Below are 26365 nucleotides of genomic sequence, written 5' to 3' on the forward strand. Positions count from 1 at the left end.
GGGCTAGGGGCTGAGGCTGGGATGAAAAGGTGACGGGGAGTCAGCGGCCGGGCTGGGTAGGTTGGGCAGAGCGAAGTGCCCGGTCGGCGCCCTTCATGCCTTGTCTCCCAGTGGGCAAGAGCTCCCCGGCCCCGCACACGCAGACACACACCAAGAGTGAAAACTTCACAGTTATTTAATCTGCACATGTTCCAGAGAACCCCCTCCACCCCTCCCAGCTCCCCTTCTCCAGCCCCTCAGTCTTTGAGTCCGTTTGAGTCCCTAAATCAGCCCAAGGAGCTGTCAGGGACTAGAGGTGTCTGGATTCTCAGGCAGAACACTAAGAAGGGCCCAGGGGTGTGGCCCGGCTCTGCTCAGGGCCAAGGCAGCGACAGCAGCTGTCTGACCCGGAGGAGCCGACTGTTTGTGGGTGCTGAGGGCCAGCTGCCCCGGGGGGCGGCCCAGAGCCGTGGAGGTCACAGGGAGGGGCCTCCGCTGGCCCCTGGAATGCTCTGCGGCGCAGGGCTGGGCTCCAGGGTAGTGGAAAGAGGCAGGTCGGAGAGGCAGGCCTGGGCAGACAGCAACTCCCACCGTGTCGTGGGGAGCAAGGTCCGGAGGGGCTAGCAACACTGCCAAGAGCCCGTGGAGGCACTACGGGCGGTACATGGCAAAGGCCAGGAGACTGAGGAGCAGGGTGAAGCCGGCCAGACCCAGAGTGGCGGTCAGGGGAAAGAAGGGCCGGTACTGGATCTGGCAGTACCAGAGCAGCAGCAGCAGAAGCAGCAGCAGGGGTAGCAGCAGGCTGCCTACTTCCAGCCCGGAGGGGCCTGGCTCTGACCCCGGTGGGCACGGTGGGTGTGAGGGACCCACCCGAGTGGACACGTGGCAGTGGAGAACACAGTTGGGAGGGAGGTGAAGGCTGCCCAGGGTCTGGGTGTCGTCTCCTAACAGTTGCCCTTGGTAGATGAGTCGCACGTGCTGTTCCCGGCCAGGAAATTGGGTTCTGAGGAGAGAGGGACCTGGGTAATAGAGCAGGTCTCAGGCAATCCTGGCCCCTTGCCCGAAATAACTCTCCCACCCTCACCCCTGTCCTCCACCTACCACCCAAGTCAGGGCCTCTAAGGGGACCCCTCCTGCTTCAGGGGAACAATACGGTGTGTGATTTGGGGGCCTCAGTTCCCTCATCTATAAACGGAGGGATAAGTCTCAGATATTGATATCCTCAGTGGCCCTTCTAGGTCTGTGATCATTCCCACCCCACTCTTTAGCACTTTATTCCTGTCCTCTCTTCCCGGCTTACCTTTTCAGGGAGCCAATTGTGTCATGGGGCCAGGCCCTGGCCACCTGCTCTGAATCGTTGAGGAATTTCAGCCGAAGTACTAGGGGCTCCTGGGGGGAGTCTGGAGGTGGCGGTGTTGCTGGGAGCCCCACGCCAGGTTCTGGCTGTGCAGCCTGACCTCTGTGTCTCAGGCTGGGGGCCTCAGCTCCTGGGGCCTCCCCTCTGATGCTGTCGGTGACCGCCATGGCTTCGCTGGGCTGTGTCGGTGTTGGGGTCCCTGACGGCTGGGGCAGTGGATCAGCGCCCTCGGCAGTGTGTGTTGAGACCCAGGCGAGAGCCAGCACCAGAAGGCAGGCAAGCACCGCGAAAAGGATGGTCACCTCATCACCCACCCCTTCGATCAGGGCCATGGCACCTGCCTTGCCCGCTGCGCTACCGAGCTGGAGAGGCACAAAGAACCCATAAGGGGCTGGCTCACCCGCCAAGATCCCTCTGAACTTCGGGGGGGCTCCTGACCCCACCCCACCACAACTCTCCCACAGTCCTCAGACCTCTGCCCGCATACCCGAGCGCCACCGTGGGACACGGACAGCTCTGACACCCAGTTACCCCAAACTTGCCCCACGTACCCCTTCCCATCACCAAATCCCAAGTCCTAATTTTTTGTAACCTGAGATCAGGTCTTCAACCAGCTGCCCAATTCACCCAAACCCTATTCCGAGGTCAGGGCCTTGACCTTCTAAGCGACTCTCCCTTAAATTCAACCTGTACCAAACTTCACCCCAAAGCTTACCTATTCTTCCCGTCTAGGTCATCCCAAAGTTTATCTACTCCTTCGTCTATTTCACCCAAAGCTTATCTACTCTTCCGTCGCTAAAGTTTCTCCAAGGGGGAAGAAAAAGGTCTCTACACACACACACACACACACCGCCCGGTTACCATTTACCCAAACCCCGACCCGCGGCACGGGACCGCTTCCCAAGGCTTCCCCACGCCAAAAGTCAAATTGCGCCCTTTGGCAAACTGGAACCTCCGAGGGCTGCCACCCCCCACCCAACTCGGCCCCTCCTGGTGCACTCAAACCCCACCCCGAGGCGGCCCGACCCCGCGCCTCCTCTAGAAGCCTCTCCAAACTCAGCCTGCTGCAGGACCACAGATCTCGGCCGGGAATTCGAGACTTCGCCCTCCCCACCCTGATCCTCTATCACCCCTCCCATCTTCCCGCCCCCCACACCCATCCCCGAGTGGCGGGAGGGCGAGGGTGATCCCGGGGCGGGGCGAGCGGGGGCCAGCTGAGGTGGCGGCGGGGTGGGTACGGTCAAGGCGCAGGGACTCACCGCCTAGCTCCGCCAGCTCCATAGCGGACCCTCGGGCACTTCCGGGCGGGAGGTGGCGAGGTCGCAGACACCTGAAGGCACCCCCGCCTTCCCCGCTGCCGCTGCGCCGCCGCCGCAGCCCGGAGCATTGTGGGTCTTGTAGTCCGGCGCGGTGAGCAGTCCCCGCCCTCCGCCCTGCGGACCCACGTGCGGGGCTCGGCTACCTGATCTCGGTGCCCGCAAATCGCTGAGGGGCTGGTGGGGGCGTGTTTGGGGGTTGTTCCAGCCCGCAGAGGTTTGGGCGGCAGCAGCATCCTCCCCCTCCCCCTCGGGCAGCCAGGGCATGTATCACTCCAGAAACTAACGTCAGCTGGAGCGTGTCAGAGCACCGGTGTTTCTCGAGATTTAGCCTTTGGGGAGTTCAGGTGGACCCTACCCCGGCCTACTCTTAAGTCAGAGTGGACGCCGGAAGGCATCCTGGACCCTCCAAATTGACTCTTCAGCCCAGAGCCCAGTATCCTTGGGCTGCCCCACCAGGCTGGCTGAGGATATCCATCTTCAGGGCTGGCCACCGTGGCTTGAGCTGCTTTATTTACCTGGTCCCCTTCTCCACTTTGCCCCTGTAAGACTGTGCAAGAAGCATGGACTTTGGAACCTGGCACAAATGCTGATCCCTTATCCCGTGCTTATCAACTATATGACCTTGAGTGCGTTATTGAATCTCTTTGAACCTAAATTTCTTCATTCCTAAAACATGCCTCATAAGACAATTGTAAGGAAAAAATTGTAAGGAAAAAATTAGGTGTTTTATTAAACAAGTGTGAAAACTATGTAGGGGATCTGTCACACAGTAGATATTTGTTCACTTGGTGTTAGAACACTTCCTCCACCCAAATTTGTGCTCAGAAATTAGGTCCTTAGAGTATTGCTGTACAGAGGATGTTGAGCCTCGGCCTGGCCCGGGCCAGTTAATTTCCATGGGTTTTCCCTCCCTCCTCTGGGCTCCTATAGCCACAGAGAGGCACAGAGATCTTACATCCTAGATTGTATAGACCAGTCTTGATTAAAAATAATGCACCCTAGTGTCCTGATAGCAAATGCTTACTTGTGGGAGCAAGCACTCCAAATGTTGCCTTGGGACAGTCAGTTTAGATTTATCATATAAAGAACTAACTTATTTCTAGTTCCTTCCTTCTCATTTATTCATTTATTCTAGAAATATTTTTTAGATGTATACTATGTGCTGGGCACTGAGTGAGATGCTGGGAGTACAGTGAATCAGACTCTATCCCTGCCCTCATGTGGCTCATATACTAATAAAGGAGACAAGTAGCCCACCAGTGCTAAAACAGGTATGTGCTGGCTGCTGGGGCAACATTTCTGAGGGACTCTTTACCCTCAACAGCTCTACTGAGAGGTACCTGGTGCAACTTCTTGCTGTCAATTCTAATTAAGCTTCTAAAAGATACGTTAGATATTGCTCTTAGACTTACAGAACATAGGGTAGGTGATTTGTTCAACCACTGTATTTTGCAGATGAAGCCCAGAGAGGGTGCAAGACATTCTTAAGGTCAAGCAGGTAGGTAGAACCCACATCCCTCAGGAGCTTGGGAGGCCCCCGGTGTTGATTAGCTCGCACCAGCTTCTTTGCAAGGTACAAGAAACTTAGGAATGGTGACTGGGTTGGTACTGGGGTAGAGTTGTGTAGATAGCTGAATGGTGGGCAACTTTTTGCTGGGAAAAGACCCAGCTTGGCCTGGGAAGTGGAAGGATACGTAAAAAGGAGGACTGTGCCAGAGGACATCGGGGTGTAGCCCTGGCAGGCTGATTGGCTGGGACCAGTGCTCTTCAAATGCCCCCTCTTATGGGGTTCAGGAAAGTTGGGGGGGGTGGCTAGCAGAACTGCATACAGCTTTAGCAATGGGGATGCAGAGGAACTAGGACGTTGAGGGAACTCCCTGGTCCCAGGAGTGGACAGGAACACAGTATAGACAAGGGAGAGAGGACAAAGAAAATTGAGACAGTCATGTGGACTCTGGTGCGTGTCTTGAATGGGGTGAGTGGGAAAGAAGGCATAATATTTGATTCCTTTCTCTTCTTCCTTCCCCCTTTCAGTGGGGTCCAGCCGTGTTCACTGGTCCTCTCCCAGTCCGGCAGTGGGTGTCTTTTAGGAGAGGCTGGAAGATAAGTGTGGGGACGTTGTTGTTTAAAGTGTCATTTCCAAGGGCCCCGCAGATGAAGCTCTCCTCAGGAAGAACTGGATATAGAATCCGGGAATCCAGATTTCCAGCCTATGTGCTGCAGCCGGCAATGGAGAGTCCAGGCAGGGCCTGAGAGAGAACCCTGGGTCGGCGTGGTCTCTAGGGTTGACCTCAGGGCCCTGGGACAGGGGAGCCTGTGCCGCACTGAAGGCAGGGCGAGGTAAGGGAGGCGCAACTGGGCCTGGCCTGGCGACCCTTCTCGGCCAATCAGCCGCGTTCATCAGTACCCTCGGGCCCAGGGCACTGTGCGGGCACTGCCGAGAGATCGGACACCCCACCCAGACCAGCGCAGGGAGGCGAAAGCGACAGCCGGGGCCGGGAGGGGGGCAGAGCAGCTGTCCTCTCGAAGCGAGGGGCCCTCGCGGCGGGTGTAGGTGGGGCCTGGAGAGGAGGCGGAAGGGCCGAAGCTGGGTGGGAGGGGCCCGGCCGCTGGGGCTGGAGCGCGCGGCTCGGGGGTGGAGGCTGCAGAGCCAGCGAGCGAGCGAGGGGCGGGGGCGCTGGGGCCCGCGCGCAGGAGGGGCGGGGGCGGGGGCGGGGGCGGCGGGGAGGGGGGCTCGGGCTGCGTGTGCTGGAGCCGGCGGGGGCGGCGGTGCGTGCGCATGACGCGGGGGGAGGGCCCGGGCCGCGCGCTCCCGGTCCCGTTGTTGTTGCCGCTGGAGGCTGCTCCCAGGCAGCGGGATCGCGGCGCCGGGAAGCGCCCGGCAGCGGTGGCCACAGCGTGCGCGGCGGCGCCTCCCGGCCTCGGCCCCCGACCCCCGGCCCCATGCACTAGCCCCGCGCCGCCGGCTCCGTAGTCCCGGCCCCGCCAGCCCCGCGCGCCCGCCAGCCCGCCGCCGCTGCCGCCGCGCCGCCCAGGGACCTGGCCGGGCCCGCCTCGGGCCCCGCGGCTCCGGAGCCATGAACTTCCAGGCGGGCGGGGGGCAGAGCCCGCAGCAGCAGCCGAGCCTGGCGGCGCCGGGGGGCGGCGGCGGCGGCGGCGGCGCGGGGGGCGGCGGGCAGTTCGGCGGCGCAGGGCCGGGGGCCGGGGGCGGCGGCGGCCCCTCGCAGCAGCTGGCCGGCGGGCCTCCCCAGCAGTTCGCGCTCTCCAACTCGGCGGCCATCCGGGCCGAGATCCAGCGCTTCGAGTCCGTGCATCCCAATATCTACGCCATCTACGACCTGATCGAGCGCATCGAGGACCTGGCGCTGCAGAACCAGATCCGGGAGCACGTCATTTCCATCGAGGGTGAGCTGAGCCAGGGGATGCGGGAGCTGGGGCGCGGTGGCCTTTCCGGCGCCGGCCGGGGCCTTTGCTGGCCCGTTCCGGCCACGCTCTTCCCGTTGGGGGTCCTCGCGCGCCTGAGGTCGGGGCCACGCGGTTTGCTGATCGCTGGCGCTGCATAGCCGGCGGCCAGGCTTCGCCATTTCTCGTCCGGAGACACTTTGGGGCTGGGGGCAGGTCCCGTGCCAGGGGACAGGTTTTCTGATCTTAGTGCTCCAGGGCGTGAGGGTGGTGTCGCTCCGGGGACGGGTGCGCACGGAGCCGCAGAGGTTCCGGGGTCCAGGGGCCAGGTCTGGTCAGGCATGGCCGGGGAGGGTGGGCGCGGCGGAGGACCTCGGCGGGCCGGGAGGTGGGGCCGCTGCCGGAGAGGCGTCTCAGCCGCTGTCCCGGCCCTGCCCGCAGCGGAGCGGTGGATCGGAGCCTCCCGTTAGTGGATGGCAGTATTCCCGGGCCCAGCGCCCGCGGGTCCCGGAGGGTGGCGCTCGCCGAGGCTCGCTCTTCCGACGCACACCCTCCACGCTGCCGCGGTCCGGCGGGCGCCGACCAGGCCTGGCGCTGGGCTTGGGCGCCGGGGCCGCGTGGGAAGCCCCGGCCGGGCCAGTGGCGCCTTCGCTGGGTCCCCCGCGCGCCGAGCACCCGCCGCTGCTCTCCAGGGAGCCGCTCGAGAGGCGGGCTCGGGGCTGGTGGGCGCTGACCGACCTCCAGGGACACAGCGCCAGGCGTCGGGGACTACAACCCCGGGCCACTGAGCTGCCCAGCGCTCCTTTCTCTAGGCTCTCGGGCCCTGGACTTCGGCTACTGAGGGGCAGAGAAAGTGGGTGCACGCTGCTGGCAGATGTACCACGACCCCGGGTGTGGTGGGGACGGGCAGCAGAGGCAGGCACCCCAGCGGCGTGGTGACCTTTGAACGCATGTGGGGCAGATGGGCCTGGTCCTGGGCCATCTGCTTCCTCCTCAGGCTCCATTTGCAGGGGGACGCCCACCAGCAGGTGGTGGGTTCGGAAATGCAGGCAGAGTGCAAGGCCTTTTGCCGATGACTTGGAGTTGTGGGCAGGGCCCTGTCCAGTACTTGGGCCTCAGAGTTAGGGCCGCACTCCCATCTTTCTCTCATTGTGTGAGGCTCTTGGGGGTGTCCTTCACCTGAACACCCCGTTTCTGCTTTCAGAGGTCCCCATGGCTGAGGAAGGCATAGCTGGTCTTTTGGGGGTAGGGGACCCCATTTAGAGCTGGGATCCTGCTCTGTTCTTGTAGCATCCCCGTCGGCCTTCTTTCTGTCCTTTTCCCAGCTCTCTCTCATCGCATCTCTTTCCTCTCAAGGCTGAGTTCACTGTGAACTAATTAGGTGACAGAAAAAAACTCATTAACATGGATCTGAGTAAATGGCCTGAATCATCGGTGTGGCTGGGGACCAGGAGATGACATTTGTGTGAGCCAGGGGCCCCAAAGAGAGGAGATGACCAATATTTCCTCCTAGATCTGAAGGAGGGGGTGGGGGAAGAAATGCCATTCCCTGCAGCTTCCCTGTTTCCCCGGAGGAAGTAAGTTCCTGATCAGCACCAAGATGCCTCCCCCACCCCTCACAGCCCCTTTTGGAGGGGGTGAGACAGCCCCAGGAGGGGTGAGGGATGGCGTCCAGAGCAGGGAGAGGCAGGACTGGGCTGGATTCCACGTCTAACTCCCGATTCCTTAACAGTACCCCCGCCCCCCGAGCTCAGGAGGTCTCTGGCCCGACATCTTCCGTGATGTGAAGGCCAGAGTTCCTGGGACACGCTTGGGTTTTCACCCCCATCTTGAATTCAACATGATAGGCAGAATTTCCCCTCTTGGAGCTCTCCCCCGTGACCAACTTCCCCATTGTGGTTTGGAAGTACCCCACATTCCGTCTGCTTAGCCTGGAAGCTTGGTATCACCATTGCGGATCCTGGGACCCGATGTTTCATTGTCACCAGGGCCCAGCTGCTCCTCACACATCCTTTCCCAGCTCTCCTGGTCCCTACTTCCCTGCTCTTTCTTGGCAAGGCCTCCCACCTCTTTCTTCCTTCTCCCCTCTTTTTTTCCAGCCTCTCTCTTGGAACCCATCTTTATTACCCACCTCACCCTTGCTTTCCCACTCCTGTCGCCTCAGCTTTTCTGCTGTAGGCAGGCATCAAAAAAAAAAAAAAAAAAAAAAAAAAACCCAGGAAACTCCTTCTCCAATTTCTGCCGTATATCTTTCCTCTCCCCATCTGCCAAACCATATTGCCGCTGTCCTGCAAAGCCGCGTCGGCACCTTCTTTCTCAGTGGAGGGAGGGCAGCCGCTTCTCTGGCGGGCGTTTCCCTGCTCACTCTCTGAGCCTGACCGAGGCCCCTGCCAGGGCCCAGCGGACTTGGGTCGAGACTGTTACATAAACACATTCATCGCCTGGGAGGCTGATCCTGTGTTTCCTAGGGGTGAGCCTCTTAGGGGGAAGGGATGACATTTTCCTAGTGTGTAAGAAGCCTCACTCGGTAATACTTTAGCGAAGGGTGCGTTTGAGCCCTGAAGGTGACTGCGGAGATGCGGTCAGGATGCATTGGGGACTGAGGAAGCGTGGTGGCACCTTGCCCTCCTGTATTCTCTCTGTCTGCTTGCCTCAGCCCCTCTCACCCCGTGGCCAGGGCAGGAAAAAGCAGAGGAACTTTGAGCTTTCCTGTGTTTCAGGACAGCATCTGGAGGGAGGGAGTTCCTTTTCCCACCAAAGGCCAAGGAAAGAGAAAACCTGTCCACCCTTCAGTCTTAAGGAACGAGCGAAATGTCCCCAGGAGCTGGGACGGAGGGATAGACAGCCCACTGCATGCGGAGCCTTTGAGCCACTCTCACCTCCCTGGTGGGGACACCGGGGCTCAGAGAAGCGAGGGACCTGCAGGGAGGGGCGCTCCCGGGGCTTGCTCGGGTGTCCTGGCTGTGTCCTAGAAAGAGGACACGAAGGAACCAGGCCTTGGTCCAGATGGGGCACAGTCTGGGCACGCAGAACACAGGGATGCTGGGCCAAGCGAGCCGGAAGCCAGGATGAGGTGTTGGGAGAAGCAGCCCTTGGGGTCCCAGCAGGTGGCCTGGAAAGGCAGGCTTGTCCCTGAGTAGATATGAACCTGGGGAGGTCTGCCCAAGGGGAGGCCCGCATGGAGGGCCTGGAAGCGCACTGTGGCCCCGGGAGGCTACTGCTGTGGCAGGAACCCGGCTTTGTCAACTGGGTGACTTGTTCCCGTGGCCCTTGGTTTTCCCCCAGGGGTTTTGAAGCAGTGTAATTCCTTGGACGGGCCAGCGCCCCAGCTGGCCTGTTCCCCCCTCACTCACAGAGGCACAGTCTGCCTGCCTCTGTGGGCTCCGGGCTTGATAACATTCTGAAAGGACTCAGGTAAAAAGAGGTGTGGGTTCTCCTGTCTGGTTCAAAATTAGGCTGAAGAGAGAAGGGGGTCTGGAGCTGTGGGCGGGGCAGTCGGAGGGGGCAGCCTCAGCATCCACATCCTTCCCTGCAGGCCTGCCCAGGGCTCTAGAGTTTGTCCCCTGTTTCGTCTGTGTGCTGTGACTAGATCCCAGCAACGGTGCTCTGGTGCAGAGAGAAGAATTGTGTACGTTTTGGAGACAGAGAAGCCCTCTCCTGAGCTGATGCTCTTCTGCCTGCTCCTCGGGGTGGGCATTCCCCAGCCGGCTGGTAATCCTCACCTGTAGGACTTGCTCAAGTATGCATTTCTTTTCTTTTTTTTTTTTTTAATATTTATTTATTTGGTTGCACCGGCTCCTTAGTTGCAGCACGTGGGTTCCTTAGTTGTGGCATGCGAACTCTTAGTTGTGGCATGCATGTGGGATCTAGTTCCCTGACCAGGGATCGAACCCGGGCCCCCCGCCTTGGGAATGCAGAGTCTTCACCACTGCGCCACCAAGGAAGTCCCATCAAGTATGCATGATGAGGCTCCCTTCAAGGGATTTGATTCTGTGGGTTTGGGACGGGGGCCCAGGGATCTGCATTTGTAACTTCCCCGGCCCATTCTGGTGATTAGCTGGTTTGGGGAATGAGTGCCTGGTGGGAGACTGGTTATTTAGGACTTTGCACAGAAGAGCTCTAGGAATTCTGAAAAAGAGGATATCGGTGTGGGTGCCCGTGGCCTGGGAAAGCTGCGTTTGTTCCAGATGCATTTATTTAGCTCCTACTGTGTGGTCCAGTGGCGTCTAGCACAGTGGAGAGCAGGAGGGGAGGGAATGGGCGAGCCAGCGCTCTGGACCCTGAAGGTCAATGGATCAGCCTGTAGGAGGTGCCGGAGGGGGGATTGGGAGTGGCAGGAATAAAGGCCGGGTTTTAAGAAAAGCAGCGCGAAGATGAGAGACTGGGGAAGCCTTGTCAAGACCCCAAGCCTGCAGGGACTTGGGCACTCTCGAGGTGCAGCCTCCCCACCCCGCATTCAGCCCTCCTTCACTGCGCTCCAGCTCTCTGCCAGGTGGAAGACGCCGTCTAGATAAGACGGTCCTTGCTCGTCAACACCCTGTGGCTGGCACATACCCTAACTCTCCTCTACCAGTTATTTCTTTAACTGAATGTGTGTGCCAGGCGCACGGTCTGAGAGATGCTCCATGCAGAGGGAACAGGTTGGCAAAGGTGGCGAGGGTCGGGGTTCAAGGAACAGCAGGCTGGTCTGCGGGCCCGGAGCATTGAGTCCACGGGGGACAGGCAGGAGGACCCTGGTTCGGGAGTTTTGAATGCTTTATCCTGTATGAACTCGTTTACACCTCACCTTGTTCCAGGAGGCCATACGCGGTGATGCTTAAGCCTGCAGGAGGTGGGCTGTCACGGGAGGGTCGAAGCAGGAGCCAATTGGCGGGTCATATTTGAGAGCTGGTTGCATTTGAGAACTGACTGTCTGTGCGGCGCCGGCTGGATCAAAGGGAGTAGGGCCACCGGGAGAGCAGGCAGCAGAGGCGGCTTAATGAGCTCTCAGTGTCGGCGCCGTACATTTGACCGTGAGCCCTCCCTAGCAGCTGTCAGCGGGCCTCTGGCCTCAGAACCTCAGGAATGGAGGGGGAAGGTTGGGGGAGGCAGGCCCGGGGCCCTGAGAACTCCTGTGTCTCCGCTCAGCATCTCCTGAGCACCCACTCAGGACCCTGTGGCTTTTGCCCCCATTCTCTTTCTAATAGGCAGGTAACTCGAGATTAGTTGAACCGGAGAGCGTTCCTCCTGACGCCGAGCCAACTTCCACCGCGCAGGCCAGGGGTGTGGGGCAGCTCATTGTGGCACGTGGAGCTGAGCTCTAGGGTTATGGAAGCGGGAGCGGGAGGTGACCAGGGTCTCCTGCTTTGAGGATGGGGACCGTGGGCTGTGCAGTGTTCCACCAGTTGACATTCCTCCCCTGCCTGCTGGAGATGGTCACGAGGCCTCTGCAATCCTTTGCAGTCTTCTCCGGTATGCAGGTATCATCTCCATTTTGCAAAGGAGATCTCCTAGGACTGAGATGGAGTCACTTCCCAAGGCCACACAGGAGCGGCACAGCCAGGGACTCTGCCTGGTTTTCCAACTCCAGGCCTGGGGCTCTTCCCCTCACATGGGTGGGCTGACGGAGCTTTGCTGGACCAGGCTGGACACCCAGGCAGCCCTTCTGGCTGCCTCTCAGGCAAGGTTTTGACCTCGAGTTGAACTTTTGGAAGCTTTTAGAGTATCACTTCAGGGTGACCCAGAGCTCTTCTCTCCTGCCGTGGTTTTCTTCTGAGTGTCTTGAATCCCCAACTGAATGGTGGCTCTTGGAGGGGGGCTCTACCTTCTATGAGCAGCATGGATGTTGTGTGTAGGAGAAAGATGCTTGGTCAAGAAATACTCCAAAATATTTGAATATTTAAAAATTTTAAGTATATGTTTTTTTTTTAATAACTTATTTTTTGATTAATTAATTAATTTTTGGCTACGTTGGGTCTTCATTGCTGCGCCCGGGTTTTCTTCTAGTTGCGGTGAGCGGGGGCTACTCTTCGTTGTGGTGCACGGGCTTCTCATTGCGGTGGCTTCTCTTGTTGTGGAGTACAGGCTCTAGGTGCACGGACTTCAGTAGTTGTGGCTCGTGGGCTCTAGAGCGCAGGCTCAGTAGTTGTGGCGCACGGGCTTAGTTGCTCCGCGGCATGTGGGATCTTCCCGGACCAGGGCTCGAACCCGTGTCCCCTGCATTGGCGGGCAGATTCTTAACCACTGCGCCACCAGGGAAGCCCCTAAATATGTGTTTAAATGACAAAAATAATGCATGCTGGTTATCACACATTCAAATGTGGAAAGGAAGTCGAAGAAATGTGTGTGCCCCCCGCCCCTCCCCGAGGTACCTGCTGTTGTCTGTCTGTCTGATGGTGTCTTTCCCATCTGCTTTCTCTCCTATATATATCTACTATCTACTGCTCTATGATTGATGATACTCTTGGCGTTTCACAGCAAAAGTGGGACTTCTGTGGGAAATACTCCACTGGGAGAAGGGGAACCAGAGTCGCAGTTTCAAGAAAGGCATCTGTGTTCATGCACCCGTCTGGCAGCTCCCTGCAGGGCAGTTGGGATACCTGGGTTCTCATTCCTGTTCTGCTGCCGACTGGCTGTGAGAACTCGAGCAAGTCATAAAGGCGCCCCCAATCCCCCCGGCCTGTTCTCCTAGAACCCAGTTCTGGTTTCATCTGCACAGCTTGCTGTGACCGCGCCCTCAAGCATTTGGACCATCTCCGTCTTGGGTCCCTGGTCCAGGGAGGGCAGACCCCGTTCAGTGGGAGGTTCTGAGGCTGCCTTCTTGGGCACAGCATATGACACGCGCTGCCTGGTCATCGCCTCTGTACCTGAGTTTCCTCAGGTGAGAAGGAGGGGTAGTGACAGTGTGATGGGGATAGGCGCGGCAGGTGCCAACAGCGGTGCCTGGCACAGAGCGAGCACCCAGTGCCTGCTCGTGGTGAGCTGAGAGGCTGCGTGCAGTTGATCCAAGTCTCCTGGTACCTAGATCTTTGCACACTTGTCTGATTATTTCCTTTGGACAAATTCCCAAGTGGAAGAAAACAGTGGGGCCGTCGGGCACGCACGACCTTTTGGGGACTTTCTCTGTGCGCCACACTGCCCTGTAGGAAGGCCCTTCCCGTGTCCCTGGGGCAGAGACTGCCTTCTCCCTGCCCACCCTGTCCACTTGAAAGGTGAAGAGAAATGATGAAATGATTTTTGTTGTTGTTTTATCTTGTGTGTACCTGATTACTAGTGAGAGTCAACATGAAACAGAATGTTTTTGGTTGTTGTATTTTGTTGAATTCCCTTCATATCCTTTATTCATCTTCCTCGTAGTTTGTTACTCTTTCTCTTAATATGTGTAAGATCGTTTTGTTTTTGGTTTTGGATTTTTTTGGCCGTGCGGTATGTGGGATCTTAGTTCCCCCACCAGGGATCGAACCCACACCCCCTACAGTGGAAGCGCAGCGTCTTGACCACTGGACCGCCAGGGAAGCCCCTGTGTAGGACAGTTTTAATATGCAAACATAGATCAGGCACACATTGCTGTTTGCTGGAGGGGAGCCGCGGTCTTGATCTCTCTGGCGGCACTCTGGCCCTCCCGGGGCCCTGGGCACCGAGGTGGGTGAGCCCACAGCGCATGGTCCCGGCGGGATGTATGTGCCTTTACTGTTCTCGTGCCTGTTTATAGTGTGTATTTTCTTTCTCCTTCTTGTTTGTCAGACCCCTCCTTGCCACTGTTGGTGCACCCGCCCACAGCAGTTTCTCTTTTGCCTTTTAATTTGATGCTTTGTTGGCTTGCGAACCTGGAGCCCAAGCTGGTAGAGTGGGATTCGAGCCCAGTCACGGCCTCTCCGTGTGTGTCTGTGGGTCTGTGTGTGCGGCAGGGCTGGGAGGCCGGGAGAGCTGGACCCCACTCGGGGCTCCTGCTCTGCTCGTGGTGGGAGCTCCCGGCCCCTCCTCTGCGTGTGGTCTCTTCCAGGGAGGGGCAGATGCACTTCCCTGCCCAGAGAACTCTCTTGGTTAAACAGGCCCTAGATGAAGGCCCTTTGCTAAGAAGCACTGTGATGATTTGGTGGCTTTCAGTCCCTCTGAAGCCCCACTCGTCTTGGTTATTGCTTCTAGAGTCTTCTAGACTGTTTTAGGTTGGATGATGTGGTAGAATGGAGCCTGGTGTCATTCCTTCTCTGTCACAGTCTGTATAGGGTAGTGGGTACAATCCGGCTCTGGAGCCAGGCTGCCTAGATTTACATTCTAACTTAGTAGTGGTGTAACCTTTCTGTGTGTTGGCTTCCTTGTTGGGCTAGTTCCTTGGCTTCCTTGTTGCTAATATGAATTTAACAAGCACCCATCTCATTGTGTAGGTGTGACAGTGAAGTATGTTAACGTGTGCAAAGCTTTTAGACCAGCCCCGGCCCCTCGGAAGTGTTCACAGTGGCTCCAGCCTTTGCAGGGCTGCAGGGTGGACTCAGGGAGGGGAGGGAGTGTCCCTCGTGACACCTGCAGCGGTGGCTCCCCAGTCACGCTCCCTGAACCCGAGCGGGCGAACGGGAGAACCTGGTGGGGCAGAGTCTGGGGTAAGTTGGTTTAGCCTGGCAGGCCCCAGGGAGGGGTGTCAGGTCCGGACTTCTCTGACGTTCCAGCTGATTGGAGCAGACCCTGGACCACAGCTGGTCACAAGGAGTGTGTCACACAGGCACCCAGCATTGCTTTCATCTGATTGCTTGCCCGTCGATTAAACTATTTCCTCTTAATTCAGCACCAATTACACGTGTGAGTCATGTGTAAATTTAAATTTTCAAGTAGCCATATTAAGAAAGCAAAAAAAATTATCTTTAATAACGCATTTTATTTAACCCATTGTATCTGAAATATTATCATTTCAATGTGCAATTAACAAATTAATATAACAGGGCTTCCCTGGTGGCGCAGTGGTTAAGAATCCGCCTGGTTCGATCCCTCGTCTGGGAAGATCCCACGTGCCCCGGAGCAACTAAGCTCGTGCGCCACAACTACTGAGCCTGCGCTCTGGAGCCCGCGAGCCACAACTACTGAAGCCCGTGCGCCTAGAGCCCGTGCTCCGTAACAAGAGAAGCCACTGCAGTGAGGAGCCTGTGCACTGCAAATGAAGAGCAGCCCCCGCTCACTGCAAATAGAAAGCCTTGCGCGCAGCAACGAAGACCCAACACAGCCAAAAATTAAATAAAATAAGTAAATTAATTAATTAATTAATATAACAATTTTTAATGAGACATCTTACATTCTTTTTGCAACTAAGTCTTCAAACTGTGTTTCACCCGCTCAGTGCCTCTCCATTTGGACTGGCCACATTTCAAGTGCTCAAGAGCCGTGCATGGCCAGTGTCTCTGGTATTGGAAGAACAGCTCTAATTTTAGCCTATAAGGTAACAAAAGAATTCCTGTCTGTTGGAAAAATTGAATACAGAAGTATATCCTTTTGGATTCATCTTTCTAAAGTATCATATTAAAATTTTTTAAGTAACGTGCCTTTCATGTATATCCTGCCGTTTTCCTTCAGTCATTCAACAAACACTCCTGAGTACCTGCTCAGGCCGTGGTGATGGGTAGCAGATAAATCTATTTAGAAGTGTTACTGAAGTCACAGTAGTTTTTTGTCACCGTGGATTTTCTTAAAACCCGGAAGCACAACTACTGTTGAGGGGGCTCAGCCCCGAAACGTGTTCCCATCCAGGGGTTCTCAAGTTTTGGAACCGAGATTCACACAGTTTTGCTCAAGGTGGAAGGTGGGGAGTGAGCCCAGACCCCGCCGTTTTGCAAGAAGCTGGAGGAGAGGGCGCGTGTCTGTTGGGGGGATCACATCCAGGCTCTTCTTAGTCAGCGTCTTGGTTGAGAGTGTGTTGCCCACGGGCCCCAGCGTGGCTCGCGTCACTTGGGTTTGGCGGTTTCATCCCACGTGGCTGCCGCTCTGCCCTACTTAATCCACGCCCACGCCCTCTGCATCACAGCCCGAGGATAATCCTGAATTAGGGTGAGGGGAAGGGAGGTGGCAGGGAAAGGCTCTTCCATCTGCTTGGGGGCAAGGACCGGAGGGCCCGACCGGGAGTGGACGTGCCAGACAGCGAGCGTGTTGCTGGGCAGAGCTCGTGTGAACAGCACAGTCCGTGGACTGGCTGGCCTCTGCGTATCCTCCTCACGCTTGATGGACTAAAGTGCTGGATTGTGAAGTGCAGACCACTAGGGAATAGGGTGCCGATATGTAGGCCGGCCAGCCGGCCAGCCGTGCAGACTGTAAGCCCAGCCCTCGCTCTGCGGACCAGAGAGGGTGGAAGCCACCTACCAGGTATTCAAGGTCACTGTTGAGCAGCAGGGCGGGGTGAGGCCCCGGGCCTTTGCACTTCACGGTGGTAGTCTCCTTCCAGCTCACAGGAGAGGCGGGCCGGGTGATCCTGGCCATGTCCCCGTCAGCCGTGACCCACAGCAGTTGTGCCAGGATGTGTCACCAGCAAAGTCACAATATTCCCCTCACCCCATCCTGCTGTCTTAGGCAGGAGCTGTTTTTGTAAGCTTTTTTTTTTTTTGGTTTGTGTTTTGTTTTTAGGCTGAGTCACGTGTATATAATAGCGAAACGTTCGTAAACGTCCACGTACTCTCTGGAAACACGTGGCACAGAATAAGGCCCCTCTCAGCCAGCAGCCTGGGTTGGCTTCCTTGCTCTCTCAGTCCACTTCCGGGCCCTGAAATAAGGAGACCTTCCCCCTCCCCCCTCTGCTTGGAGGTGAGATGCTTGTAGAGCCACCCAGGAAGGAGCATCCTGTTGTACCGCATTCACCAACCCCCTCTTGTTAACCTTTGTCCGGGGAGCCAGCAGGGACCCTGCCAATGGGCTGGGCTGGGCAGCTCTCTGCCTTTAGCAGGCCCTTGGTGACTGACATCTTGGATGGGATGTCCTGAGGCCCCTCCAGCCAACCCAGAGAAGACAGAGCCTATCAGCCTGCAGAGCTCTCATTCTCTCCCAGGCTGTCACTCTCTGGGGGGTGGGGGGTGACACGCCATCCTGAAACTGTGCTAACAGGCTCTCACCTCCTTTCCTGGGTACCCCCCATCCCCTGCCGGCTGTGGCCCTTGAGCCGCGCTTCTCTCAGTGGGCCCTGAGCGCACGGCAGCCCCTCCAGGGCCATTACTGCCCTTTACCTGCGAGAAGAGCTGGGATCTAAACCTGCCTCCATCATCCACCTTTCCCGTTCGAGGCCCTGGTCTGTTGCGTGTCCCTCCCCAGCCCCTAGTCTCCCCTGGCCTGGTCCCTCGTGGGGCCTGGAGCAGTGGGTGCTCTCCCCACGCTGGCCCCAAGCTGGTGTCGGCCTCATCTGCTGCTTTCCTTCTGGACACTGAGCCGGTGGCCGGTGGGCCTCGGGCCCCCAGCCCAGTACCAGCCTGGCAGGTACCAGTGACCAGGGGCCCTCCTGCTCTGTACCCAGCCCAGGGGCCCTGTTGGACCTGGAGGTGGCTCAGGGAGCCCTCGCCTGTATCACACTGCTCCTTCCCCTCCAGGGCCACGGTGCTGCCTGTGGGGCCCCTCCCAGCCTGCTGGCCCTGAGCAGCCAAGGGCAGGGGGCCTGTGAGGCCCCTGAGGTGGAGCTTGGCAGCCCCCAGAGCAGGGTGGGGAGGGGGCCATCTGTGGAGGGGCCTAACTTCTCTCTCTGAGGCGTGTGCCTCCCCACAGAGTCTGGGCCGCGAGCCTGTGCCTCGCCGGCACTGGGGTGACCAGGAGGAGGGGCGGTGCGTGGAGTTCTCTGCCCTCTTCCTCCAGGCGTCAGAGCTGGGTCGGAGCTGCCAGGTCCTCGAGAGCAAGGTGTCTTGCTTTCCAGCATGTGTTTCTGACTGGTCGCCCTAACCCTGCGACCTGCCCGGGAGAAAGCTGCCCTGGGTTGCGGCCCCGGGAGGCGGCCACGTTCCGCCCCAACTGTGTGACCCTCGCCTGGCGACACTGGGTGTGAGGCCAAGGGAGGGACACCAGCCACCACCTGGGTCTCTCCCATGGGTGCAGGGGGAACAGGCCCCGTGCAGGTCCAGGGCAGTCAGTTGTGTCCAGGTTGGGGGCACCAATGGCATAGATACGGAGACCCTGACCCAAGTCCAAACAGCTTAACACAGACCCACTGAGGGGGCAGGGTCCCTGGGGGGCACGGGAGAGAGTCCTTCCCCTCTGTCTTCAAGAGAAAATCCATCCTGGAGAGTGAGGGCTGGGTGGTCCAGGCGGAGGGAGCTGTGGGCAGCCGTGGGGTGGGGGGAGGAGGGGGGAGGCCCTTCTGAATTCTGAACTGGGTGCCTTTGGGCATTGCCACTGCCTTTCCTTCCAGGGTGCCCCCTGAACCCGATCAAGGGTAACATTGATTTGTGCGGCACGCGGGGGTACAGGTCCCAGTGCGGCCTGGTGCAGCCCAGCTGGGAGTGGGCTGAGGGGGGTGTCCCTCTGCCCCGAGCAGGAGAGGATGGGCTGGGTGATGCTGAGTTGGCACCAAAGAAGAATCGTATTTCCAAAAGAGCGTGCCACACGCCAGGGCCTCGATGGGGTTTCTACCCAGTGACCCAGCGTGGAGGGACGTGGGGGGAGCCCTGTGGCATGCCTGGCTGCTTTGATAGGCACCGCTAGACGCTGTTTTACCAGAGTCGTGATTTTATTATGAAAATTGCTGGCGTAGCGTGTTTTTAAACTATTCAGATGTGCCACCCCACACTCCAGCACTTTGTTTGTGCTGCAGACATCGGAAGATTGACAGCTTTTGCTTCAGGTGCCAGGGAGCTGCAGGGTTCTGAACGAAGCGTGGCTGCATCAGATCTGGGATCTCAGAAAGAACTCAAAAGAATAGCTTTCTGTTGGTGCTCCTGATGTGCCAGGCTCTGCCCTCCACGCTTGCTTGTAATTCTCAAGACACTCCTGGGGTGTTATCATCCCCATCTTGCAGATGAGGAAACTGACGCACAGAGATGTAAAGGAATTTGCCCAAGGTTGCTCGCCTCACAATGGCAGAGGCAGGACCTGGACCCAGGGAGTCCGTCCTCAGATCCTGTGTTCTGAGCTGGCATGCGCTGCTGCACCACGAAAAAGATAAAGCTCTTAAAAATACAGAAGAAAGTTAAAAGAATATTGTCTAATCTTGGGATAAGAGGTGTCCCCTGAAGCCAGACAGGAAACCCAGAATTTATAGAGGGAAAGACAGACAGATTTTTCCCAAAGCCTTTTATTTTGAAAAATGACCACCTTGAATGATTCATAGTTAACATTTACCCCATTTGCTTTCCTTCTGTTTCTCACACACACATATTTTGGTGGAGGTGATGGTCAGTAGTTGTGGGTGCTTCCCCCCAGGCACTCCAGCAGGCATTTCCTATGAACAGACGGTCCTACATCATGTAATGCCAGCATCGCACCTAAAACGATGAGTGAGAACTCTCAACCATCGTCGACTAGCTCATCCATAACCAGCTGTCCTCAAGTAACCCCCACTTGCCTTATATAATAACCTCTTTGTTTTTCCAAATCAGGATGGGATCAGGATGGCACAGGATCCATCGTGATGCTTTTCCCTACCACACAGACTCTTTTTTTTTAATATTTAAAAAAAATTTATTGAAGTATAGTTTATTTACAACGTTGTGTTAATTTCTGCTCTGCAGCAAAGTGACTCAGTTATATATAAATATATTCTTTTTCATATACTTTTCCATTATGGTTTATCACAGGATAATGAATATAGTTCCCTGTGCTTTACAATAGGAGTTGTTTATCCATCCTATGTATAATGGTTCGCATCTACTGATCCCAAACTCCCAACACTCCCTCCCCTCCCCACACCTCCTTGGCAATCACAAGTCTGTTCTCTATGTCTGAGTCTGTTTCTGTTCCGTAGATAAGTTTGTGTCATGTCTTAGATTCCACATATAAGTGATATCATATGGTATTTGTCTTTCTTTTTCTGGCTTACTTCACTTAGTATGATAATCTCTAGGTCCATCCATGTTGCTGCCGATAGCATTATTTTATTCTTTTTTTAAATAAATTATTTTATTTTGGCTGTGTTGGGTCTTCGTTGCTGCGCGCAAGCTTTCTCTAGTTGCGGCGAGCGGGGGCTACTCTTCGTTGTGGTGCTCGGGCTTCTCATTGTGGTGGCTTCTCTTGTTGCAGAGCACGGGCTCTAGGCGCGTGGGCTCTAGTAGTTGTGGCACATGGGCTCAGCAGCTGTGGCGCATGGCCTTATTTGCTCCACGGCATGTTGGATCTTCCTGGACCAGGGCTCAAACCAGTGTCCTCTGCATTGTCAGGCAGATTCTTAACCACTGCGCCACCAGGGAAGCCCCTCTTTTTTTTTTTTTTTCTTTTTTTCTTTTTTTTAGTACATCTTTATCGGAGTATAATTGCTTCACAGCGCTGTGTTAGTTTCTGTTGTACAACAACGTTAATTAGCCATATGTATACATATATCCCCATATCCCCTCCCTCTTGAGCCTCCCTCCCACCCTCCCTATCCCACCCCTCTAGGTCATCGCAAAGCACCGAGCTGATCTCCCTGTGCTATGTGGCTGCTTCCCTCTAGCTATTTTACATTTGGTCGTGTATATATGTCAATGCTACTCTCACTTTGCCCCAGCATTCTTTTTTATGGCTGAGTAGTATCCCATTGTATATATATACCACATCTTTATCCATTCATCTGTCGATGGACATTTAGGTTGCTTCCATGTCTTGGCTATTGTGAATAGTGCTGCTATGAACATAGGGGTGCATGTATCTTTTCGTATTGTAGTTTTGTCTGGGTATATGCCCAGGAGTGGAATTGCTGGGTCATATGGCAGATCTATTTTTAGTTTTTTGAGGAGCCTCCATACTGTTGTCCATAGTGGCTGCACCAGTTTACATTCCCGCCAACAGTGTTAAGAGGGTTCCCTTTTCTCCACACCCTCTCCAGCATTTATTATTTGTAGCCTTCTTTATTTTAATATAAATTTATTTATTTATTTATTTTTGGCTGTGTTGGGTCTTTGATGCTGCACGCGGGCTTTCTCTAGTTGCAGCAAGCGGGGCCTACTCTTTGTTGCAGTGCGTGAGCTTCTCATTGCGGTGGCTTCTCTTGTTGGGGAGCACAGGCTCTAGGCGCATGGGCTTCAGTAGTTGTGGCTCGCCGGCTCTAGAGCACAGGCTCAGTAGTTGTGGTGCACGGGCTTAGTTGCTCCGCAGCATGTGGGATCCTCCCGGACCAGGGCTCGAACCCGTGTCCCCTGCATTGGCAGGTGGATTCTTAACTACTGTGCCACCAGGGAACCCTGTAGACTTTTTAATGATGGCCATTCTGACCGGTTTATCACACAGACCGTTGAAGAGTCTGGGGGCAGTTTTCTTGTAGAAGGTTGTGCTCTGATTCGGGCGCTGTGGCTGCTTGGCGTTATTTAACTTGTGCCTGTATCCTACTTGCTGCCTATGACCTGAAGTGAGCTCAGGGGCTTGATGAGATCCATGTTAAACCCTTTTGACAGGAATACCTCCTATTGTGTCACATCAGGCCCTGCTGTTAGTGACGTTAAGGACATAATTACCAGATGTCCTAATGCTGAAGGCCCATCACCTCCCCCTTTGTAATTCATGAGTAATCTGTAGGCTGAGACTTCTGCACCTTGGAAATCAACTCCTCCCCACAACTTCAGTCAGTGGTTTTCAGTGCCTCAGTGATGGTGCCTGAATCTGTTCTGTTGGGGCTGCCACGTGGTGATTTTCTCATCTGGACGTTCCTTCCGCAAGTCTTAGATGGTACTCTTCTCTCAAGAAGGCCGCCCCCGCCCCCTTTGCCTTTTTTTAAGTAACACTCTTGTTTCATGGATTTTTGTTGTGGTTCTTGTTGTTCAGATGTTATAATCAATTACAAAATTAACAGATTTAATTACACTTTTGTAGAATAGAGTAGGAGAATTTGCTTGCCATGTACATATGCCAGATAAATGGTTAAGATGCCTATTATACAAAGAATTCCTCTAAATTGTTAAGAAAAAGATTTTTAAAACCCCAAAGACAGGGACTTCCCTGGTGGTCCAGTGGGTAAGACTCCATGCTCCCGATGCAGAGGGCCCGTGTTCGATCCCTGGTCGGGGAACTAGATCCCGCATGCATGCCGCGACGAAGAGTTAGCGTGCTGCAACTAAGAAGTCTGTGTGCCGCAACTAAGACCCGGTGCGACCAAAAAACAAAACAAAACAAAACAACCCAAAGACAAGTGGACAAAGAATAGGACCAGGCAGACAATTCAGAGAGGAGGAAATGGAAATTGTTGGTGACCATGAAAAGATGCTTAGCCTCAGAGTCATCAGGGAAACACAGATCTGAAGAGCAAGGTACTGGGTTCCTCGTTCAGTAGCAGAAAGTGAGCTGATGACTCTTGATGCTGGTGAGAGTGGCGTAGTGGGTGTTCTCATATGTTGCTGGTGGGGGAATGGGGGGGCGGTGAATTGCTGCCACCTGTTTGGAAAAGTAATCAGGCATTATCCATGAACATGAAAAATTCATATTTTTCTTTGAACCCAACTTTTCTACTTTGGGGCATGGAAATGTAACCTATGGAAAGAAAACACATAGGTGGGACTTCCCTGGTGGTGCAGTGGTTAAGAATCCGCCTGCCAATGCAGGGGACACGGGTGCAAGTCCTGGTCCGGGAAGATCCCATATGCTGCGGAGCAGCTAAGCCCGTGTGCCACAACTACTGAGCCTGCGCTCTAGAGCCTGCGAGCCGCAACTACTGAAGCCCACGTGCCTAGAGCCTGTGCTCCGCAACAAGAGAAGCCACCACAATGAGAAGCCCGCGCATAGCAACGAAGACCCAACGCAGCCAAAAATAAATAAATAAATTTATGAAAAAAGAAAAAGAAAGAAAGAAAACACACAGGTACACAGGTGTTGATTACAGCCTTGCTTGTAGAGGTTTAAAGAAAAAAAAGGAAGCCACCTGAATGGCCCTCAGTAGGGGAACAGCTGGATGATGGATGCGTGAGGCCTGTACCCAGGGACTGGGGAGGCCTGCCAGCGTATTGTGTAAGCAGCTGCTCCTTGCTCCCAGGCCGGGCATTGTGGTGAAATGCTAAGTCCAAGTCCTAGCACTGGGGCTTTGGGGACGGGAGGGGACACTCATTCTGGAAGCTTCCATGTGAAGGAAAGGGAAGGAGGCAGAGGATGAAGAGCAGCTTCCCCAGCGTGTTGTGAATGTGCTTTTACACCGTAAAATATAATTCTAAAAAGAAGGGCAAAGTGCATGTGTATTAGACTAGTCCCAGCCCACTTTCTTCTTTTGTGTCCCGCGCAGAGCTGGAGTTGGAAAGCTGTTGTGAGCCCCAGTCAGGCTGTGTGGTGACCCAGAGCCGCTGCACGTGTGGAGGCTCGGGGGCCTCTGGGGGCCGAGGGTTCAGCCGGGAGAGCGCAAACCCACGCGTTTTTCTGGCGAAACGTTTCTTCCCTCACCTAGCCCTCATTGCTAGGTGAAACACTCCTCTTCTGTTTCCTTTGTAGTGTATTCTCTACAAACATTTTAGGAAACAGGGTGAAATGTACATTTTGCAGAAAAATAGAGGCAGAAAAAAACCACTGCAGGTCCTAACCGCCACAGCTGGCCTCTGTCCTCATTTTGATATGTTCCTTTTTCCCTGTGTGTTTTTTTTTGTTGTTGTTGTTTTTTTTTTTTTTTTTTTTTTGCGGTACGCGGGCCTCTCACTGCTGTGGCCTCTCCCGTTGCGGAGCACAGGTTCCGGACGCGCAGGCCCAGCGGCCATGGCTCACGGGCCCAGCCGCTCCGCGGCATGTGGGATCTTCCCTGACCGGGGCATGAACCCCTGTCCCCTGCATTGGCAGGCGGACCCCCCAACCACTGCGCCACCAGGGAAGCCCCTTCCCTGCGTTTTTTACCTGGGTCCATGTTATGTAGTTTTGTATCTTGCTTTTTTAAAAAAACGATCACAAGTGTTGCTGCTGTGCTGAGTAAAAAAGTCTCTACAGATGTTATTTTATTATTTACTTGTTTATTTGTTCATTTATGGCTGTGCTGTGCAGCATGTGGGATCTTAGTTCCCTGACCGGGGATGGAACCCGTGCCCCCTGCAGTGGGAGGTGGAGGCTTCACCACTGGACGGCCAGAGAAGCCCCTGCAGAGGTTATTTTAAGTGGCTGCATGATGTCCCACCATCTGGAGACACTGTCGCTTACTCCCTTGTTTCCGTATTGGTGGACACTCTGGTTGATTTCACTTTTTTGGAAGTGCTGGACTTCTTTGGGCCTAAATCTTTGTGTCCATGTCAGATGGTCTCTGTTGGAGTCCCTGTGGCTAATTTAGTATGAGGGGCAAAGGGCTGAGCTGCTGGGGAGGGGGGCTGGGCACATGCACGCTTGCCAGCACTGGGCCTCACGGACACAAAAGTCATGTTAAGGCTTTGGTAGGTGAGAAGTGGAACTTCATTTTTTTTTAAATTTTATTTATTTATTTTTGGCTGCGTTGGGTCTTCATTCCTAGTTGCGGCGAGCAGGGGCTACTCTTCGTTGCAGTGCGTGGGCTTCTCCTTGCGGTGGCTTCTCTTGTTGCGGAGCACGGGCTCTAGGTGCGTGGGCTTCAGTAGTTGCAGCACACGGGCTCAGTAGTTGCGGCACGTGGGCTCTAGAGGGCACAAGCTTCAGTAGTTGTGGCTTGAAGGCTCTAGAGTGCAGGCTCAGTCATTCTGGCGCACGGGCTTAGTTGCCCTGCGGCATGTGGGATCTCCCTGGACCAGGGCTCGAACCCGTGTCCCCTGCATTGGCAGGCAGATTCTTAACCACTGCGCCACCAGGGAAGCCCTGGAACTTCATTTCTAATTTCTGTTTCTTTGAGTCCCAAGTGAGAGCGAGTGATTTCCACGTGAATTGGCTGTTTGTACTTTCTTTACTTTGTCAAGATTTTATTTATTTTTTTAAGTGACATCTGTGCACTTTGCATGTACTAGTGATATTAACCCATCAGCATAGTCACATTTTTGTCCAGGTGTTGATTTCCCTTTAGTTATATTTCTCTTTGGGGTTTTTTTACAATTTTTTTTAATCGTTCAGGACCTTATTTTTATGCAGTGAATCTATCGATCTTCTCTCTCTGTCCTTTAAATCCAGGAACCTTGTTGCAAACTGTGTCCTGCCTCCCCCTCTCCCGGGGTCCAGCACAGCTTCCCCTGCGGCTCGGCCGTAGCTCCACGCAGACTCCGCGGCCGGTGGGCTTCCCCGGCTGCCCGGCCAAGCTGTGCAGGGCTCGCCGAGGTTGGGGCGAGGGCTGGCGGCTGAGGTCCGAGGCCTCGGGGCGGAGGTGTGCTGAGTGAGCCCGTTGCACAGAGGAGCACAGGTGAAGGTGCCGGGAGGGGAGGTGGAGCCGACCTGCCCGCGTGGGGTCTGCAGGCTGTGGACGGGCATTTGTGAAGATGGTTTGCAGGGACCCCTCCACCTCTGCCCTGAGTGTCGTCCCCACTGCCCAGTTGTTGCTGACGGGCCGGGGACCCTTGCTCTCTGGGCAGGGGTTCTGCCAGGGGCTCCTGGTCGGCTCTGCCTGTGGCGTAAGTTCGAAGAGCACGGCAGCTCTGCACACGCCCTTGACCTCTGCGCCCTTCTCATCTCGCAGCCGAGGGCCGTGGGGAGGCCGCAGTCGGCCACGCGGCCTCTGGGGCTCCCTCCTGGGTGGCCTCCCTTGAGCGCCCATGCGGTCACCAGGGTTCCCTGACGCTGTTTCACAGCGATGGTGTGGCCCGGGGGCCCAGGCCTGAGAGCTGACAGGCCGGTGGGGTGGTGAGTCCTCAGGCTGAAGACAGATTAGAGTAGAATTAAGAGGAAAGCCTGAGTCCCTGATGCCTCTGAGGTCGCCCGTGCAAGGCCTCTCGCTGCCGCAGAGATGCGCTGCGTCACCTCCTACCTGCCGGCCGCCCTCGGGGACAGCAGCTCCCCCAGCGCCAAGGACATCAAGAAGATCCTGGACATCGCAGCACTGAGGCGGACGATGACCGGCTCAACAAGGTCATCTGTGAGCTGAAAGGAAAAAACGTCGAGGGCGTCATTGCCCGGGGTATCGGCATGCTGGCCGGCGCGCCCGCTGCCGGGGCTGTGGCCATCTCCACTGCCCCAGGATCTGCAGAAAGACGAGAATGGGGAGGAGGCTGAGGAGTCAGACGACGACATGGCATTTGGCTTGTGCAACTAGAGTCCTGCTCCCCTGCAAATAAAAGCACCCTCCCCCCTTTTTTTGTTTTCTGGCCGTGCCACGTGGCTTGCAGGATCTTAGTTCCCTGACCAGGGA

The 26365-nt window shown here is 55.8% G+C and overlaps 2 protein-coding genes and 1 pseudogene across 9 annotated transcripts in view; 2 read left to right on the forward strand and 1 right to left on the reverse strand.

The window, feature by feature from the left end:
• Positions 1–222: 222 nt before the first annotated feature.
• TMUB1 (transmembrane and ubiquitin like domain containing 1) lies at positions 223–2686 on the reverse strand. 3 transcript variants are annotated; one of them, XM_082632517.1, is made up of 3 exons: positions 2596–2686; positions 1280–1698; positions 223–982 (listed from the first exon to the last, which is right to left on the reverse strand). In XM_082632517.1, the coding sequence occupies exons 2-3, from the start codon at positions 1666–1668 to the stop codon at positions 631–633; spliced, it is 741 nt and encodes a 246-aa protein (XP_082488643.1). In that variant the 5' UTR covers positions 1669–1698; positions 2596–2686; the 3' UTR covers positions 223–630. The 3 variants fall into 3 exon arrangements, with proteins under 3 accessions (XP_082488643.1, XP_082488644.1, XP_082488645.1); XM_082632518.1 differs by lacking the exon at positions 2596–2686 and adding an exon at positions 2347–2421; XM_082632519.1 differs by lacking the exon at positions 2596–2686 and adding an exon at positions 2052–2312.
• A 2909-nt stretch (positions 2687–5595) lies between these two features.
• AGAP3 (ArfGAP with GTPase domain, ankyrin repeat and PH domain 3) overlaps positions 5596–26365 on the forward strand; it is a 58173-nt gene continuing 37403 nt past the window's right edge. For all 5 annotated transcript variants that reach the window (XM_082632105.1, XM_082632106.1, XM_082632107.1 and 2 more), the window contains exon 1: positions 5596–6060. In XM_082632105.1, the coding sequence (XP_082488231.1) occupies positions 5733–6060 (328 nt within the window). In that variant the 5' untranslated portion in view covers positions 5596–5732. The remainder of the gene's footprint in view (positions 6061–26365) is intronic.
• On the forward strand, positions 25866–26229 carry LOC309810771 (large ribosomal subunit protein P2-like; annotated as a pseudogene). The gene has a single exon. The product of its transcript is annotated as a large ribosomal subunit protein P2-like (transcript).

This window comes from Mesoplodon mirus, assembly GCF_964341445.2.
Source record: "Mesoplodon mirus genome assembly, chromosome: 9".
Taxonomy (NCBI): domain Eukaryota; kingdom Metazoa; phylum Chordata; class Mammalia; order Artiodactyla; family Ziphiidae; genus Mesoplodon; species Mesoplodon mirus.

Bases quoted from the DNA above. Each gene is read 5' to 3' on its own strand.
- TMUB1 (XM_082632517.1), bottom strand. From the start codon at position 1,668: ATGGCCCTGATCGAAGGGGTGGGTGATGAGGTGACCATCCTTTTCGCG. The intron at 983-1,279 runs GTAAGCCGGGAA...CTCTCTCCTCAG, and splicing joins ACAATTGGCTCCCTGAAAAG to AACCCAATTTCCTGGCCGGG.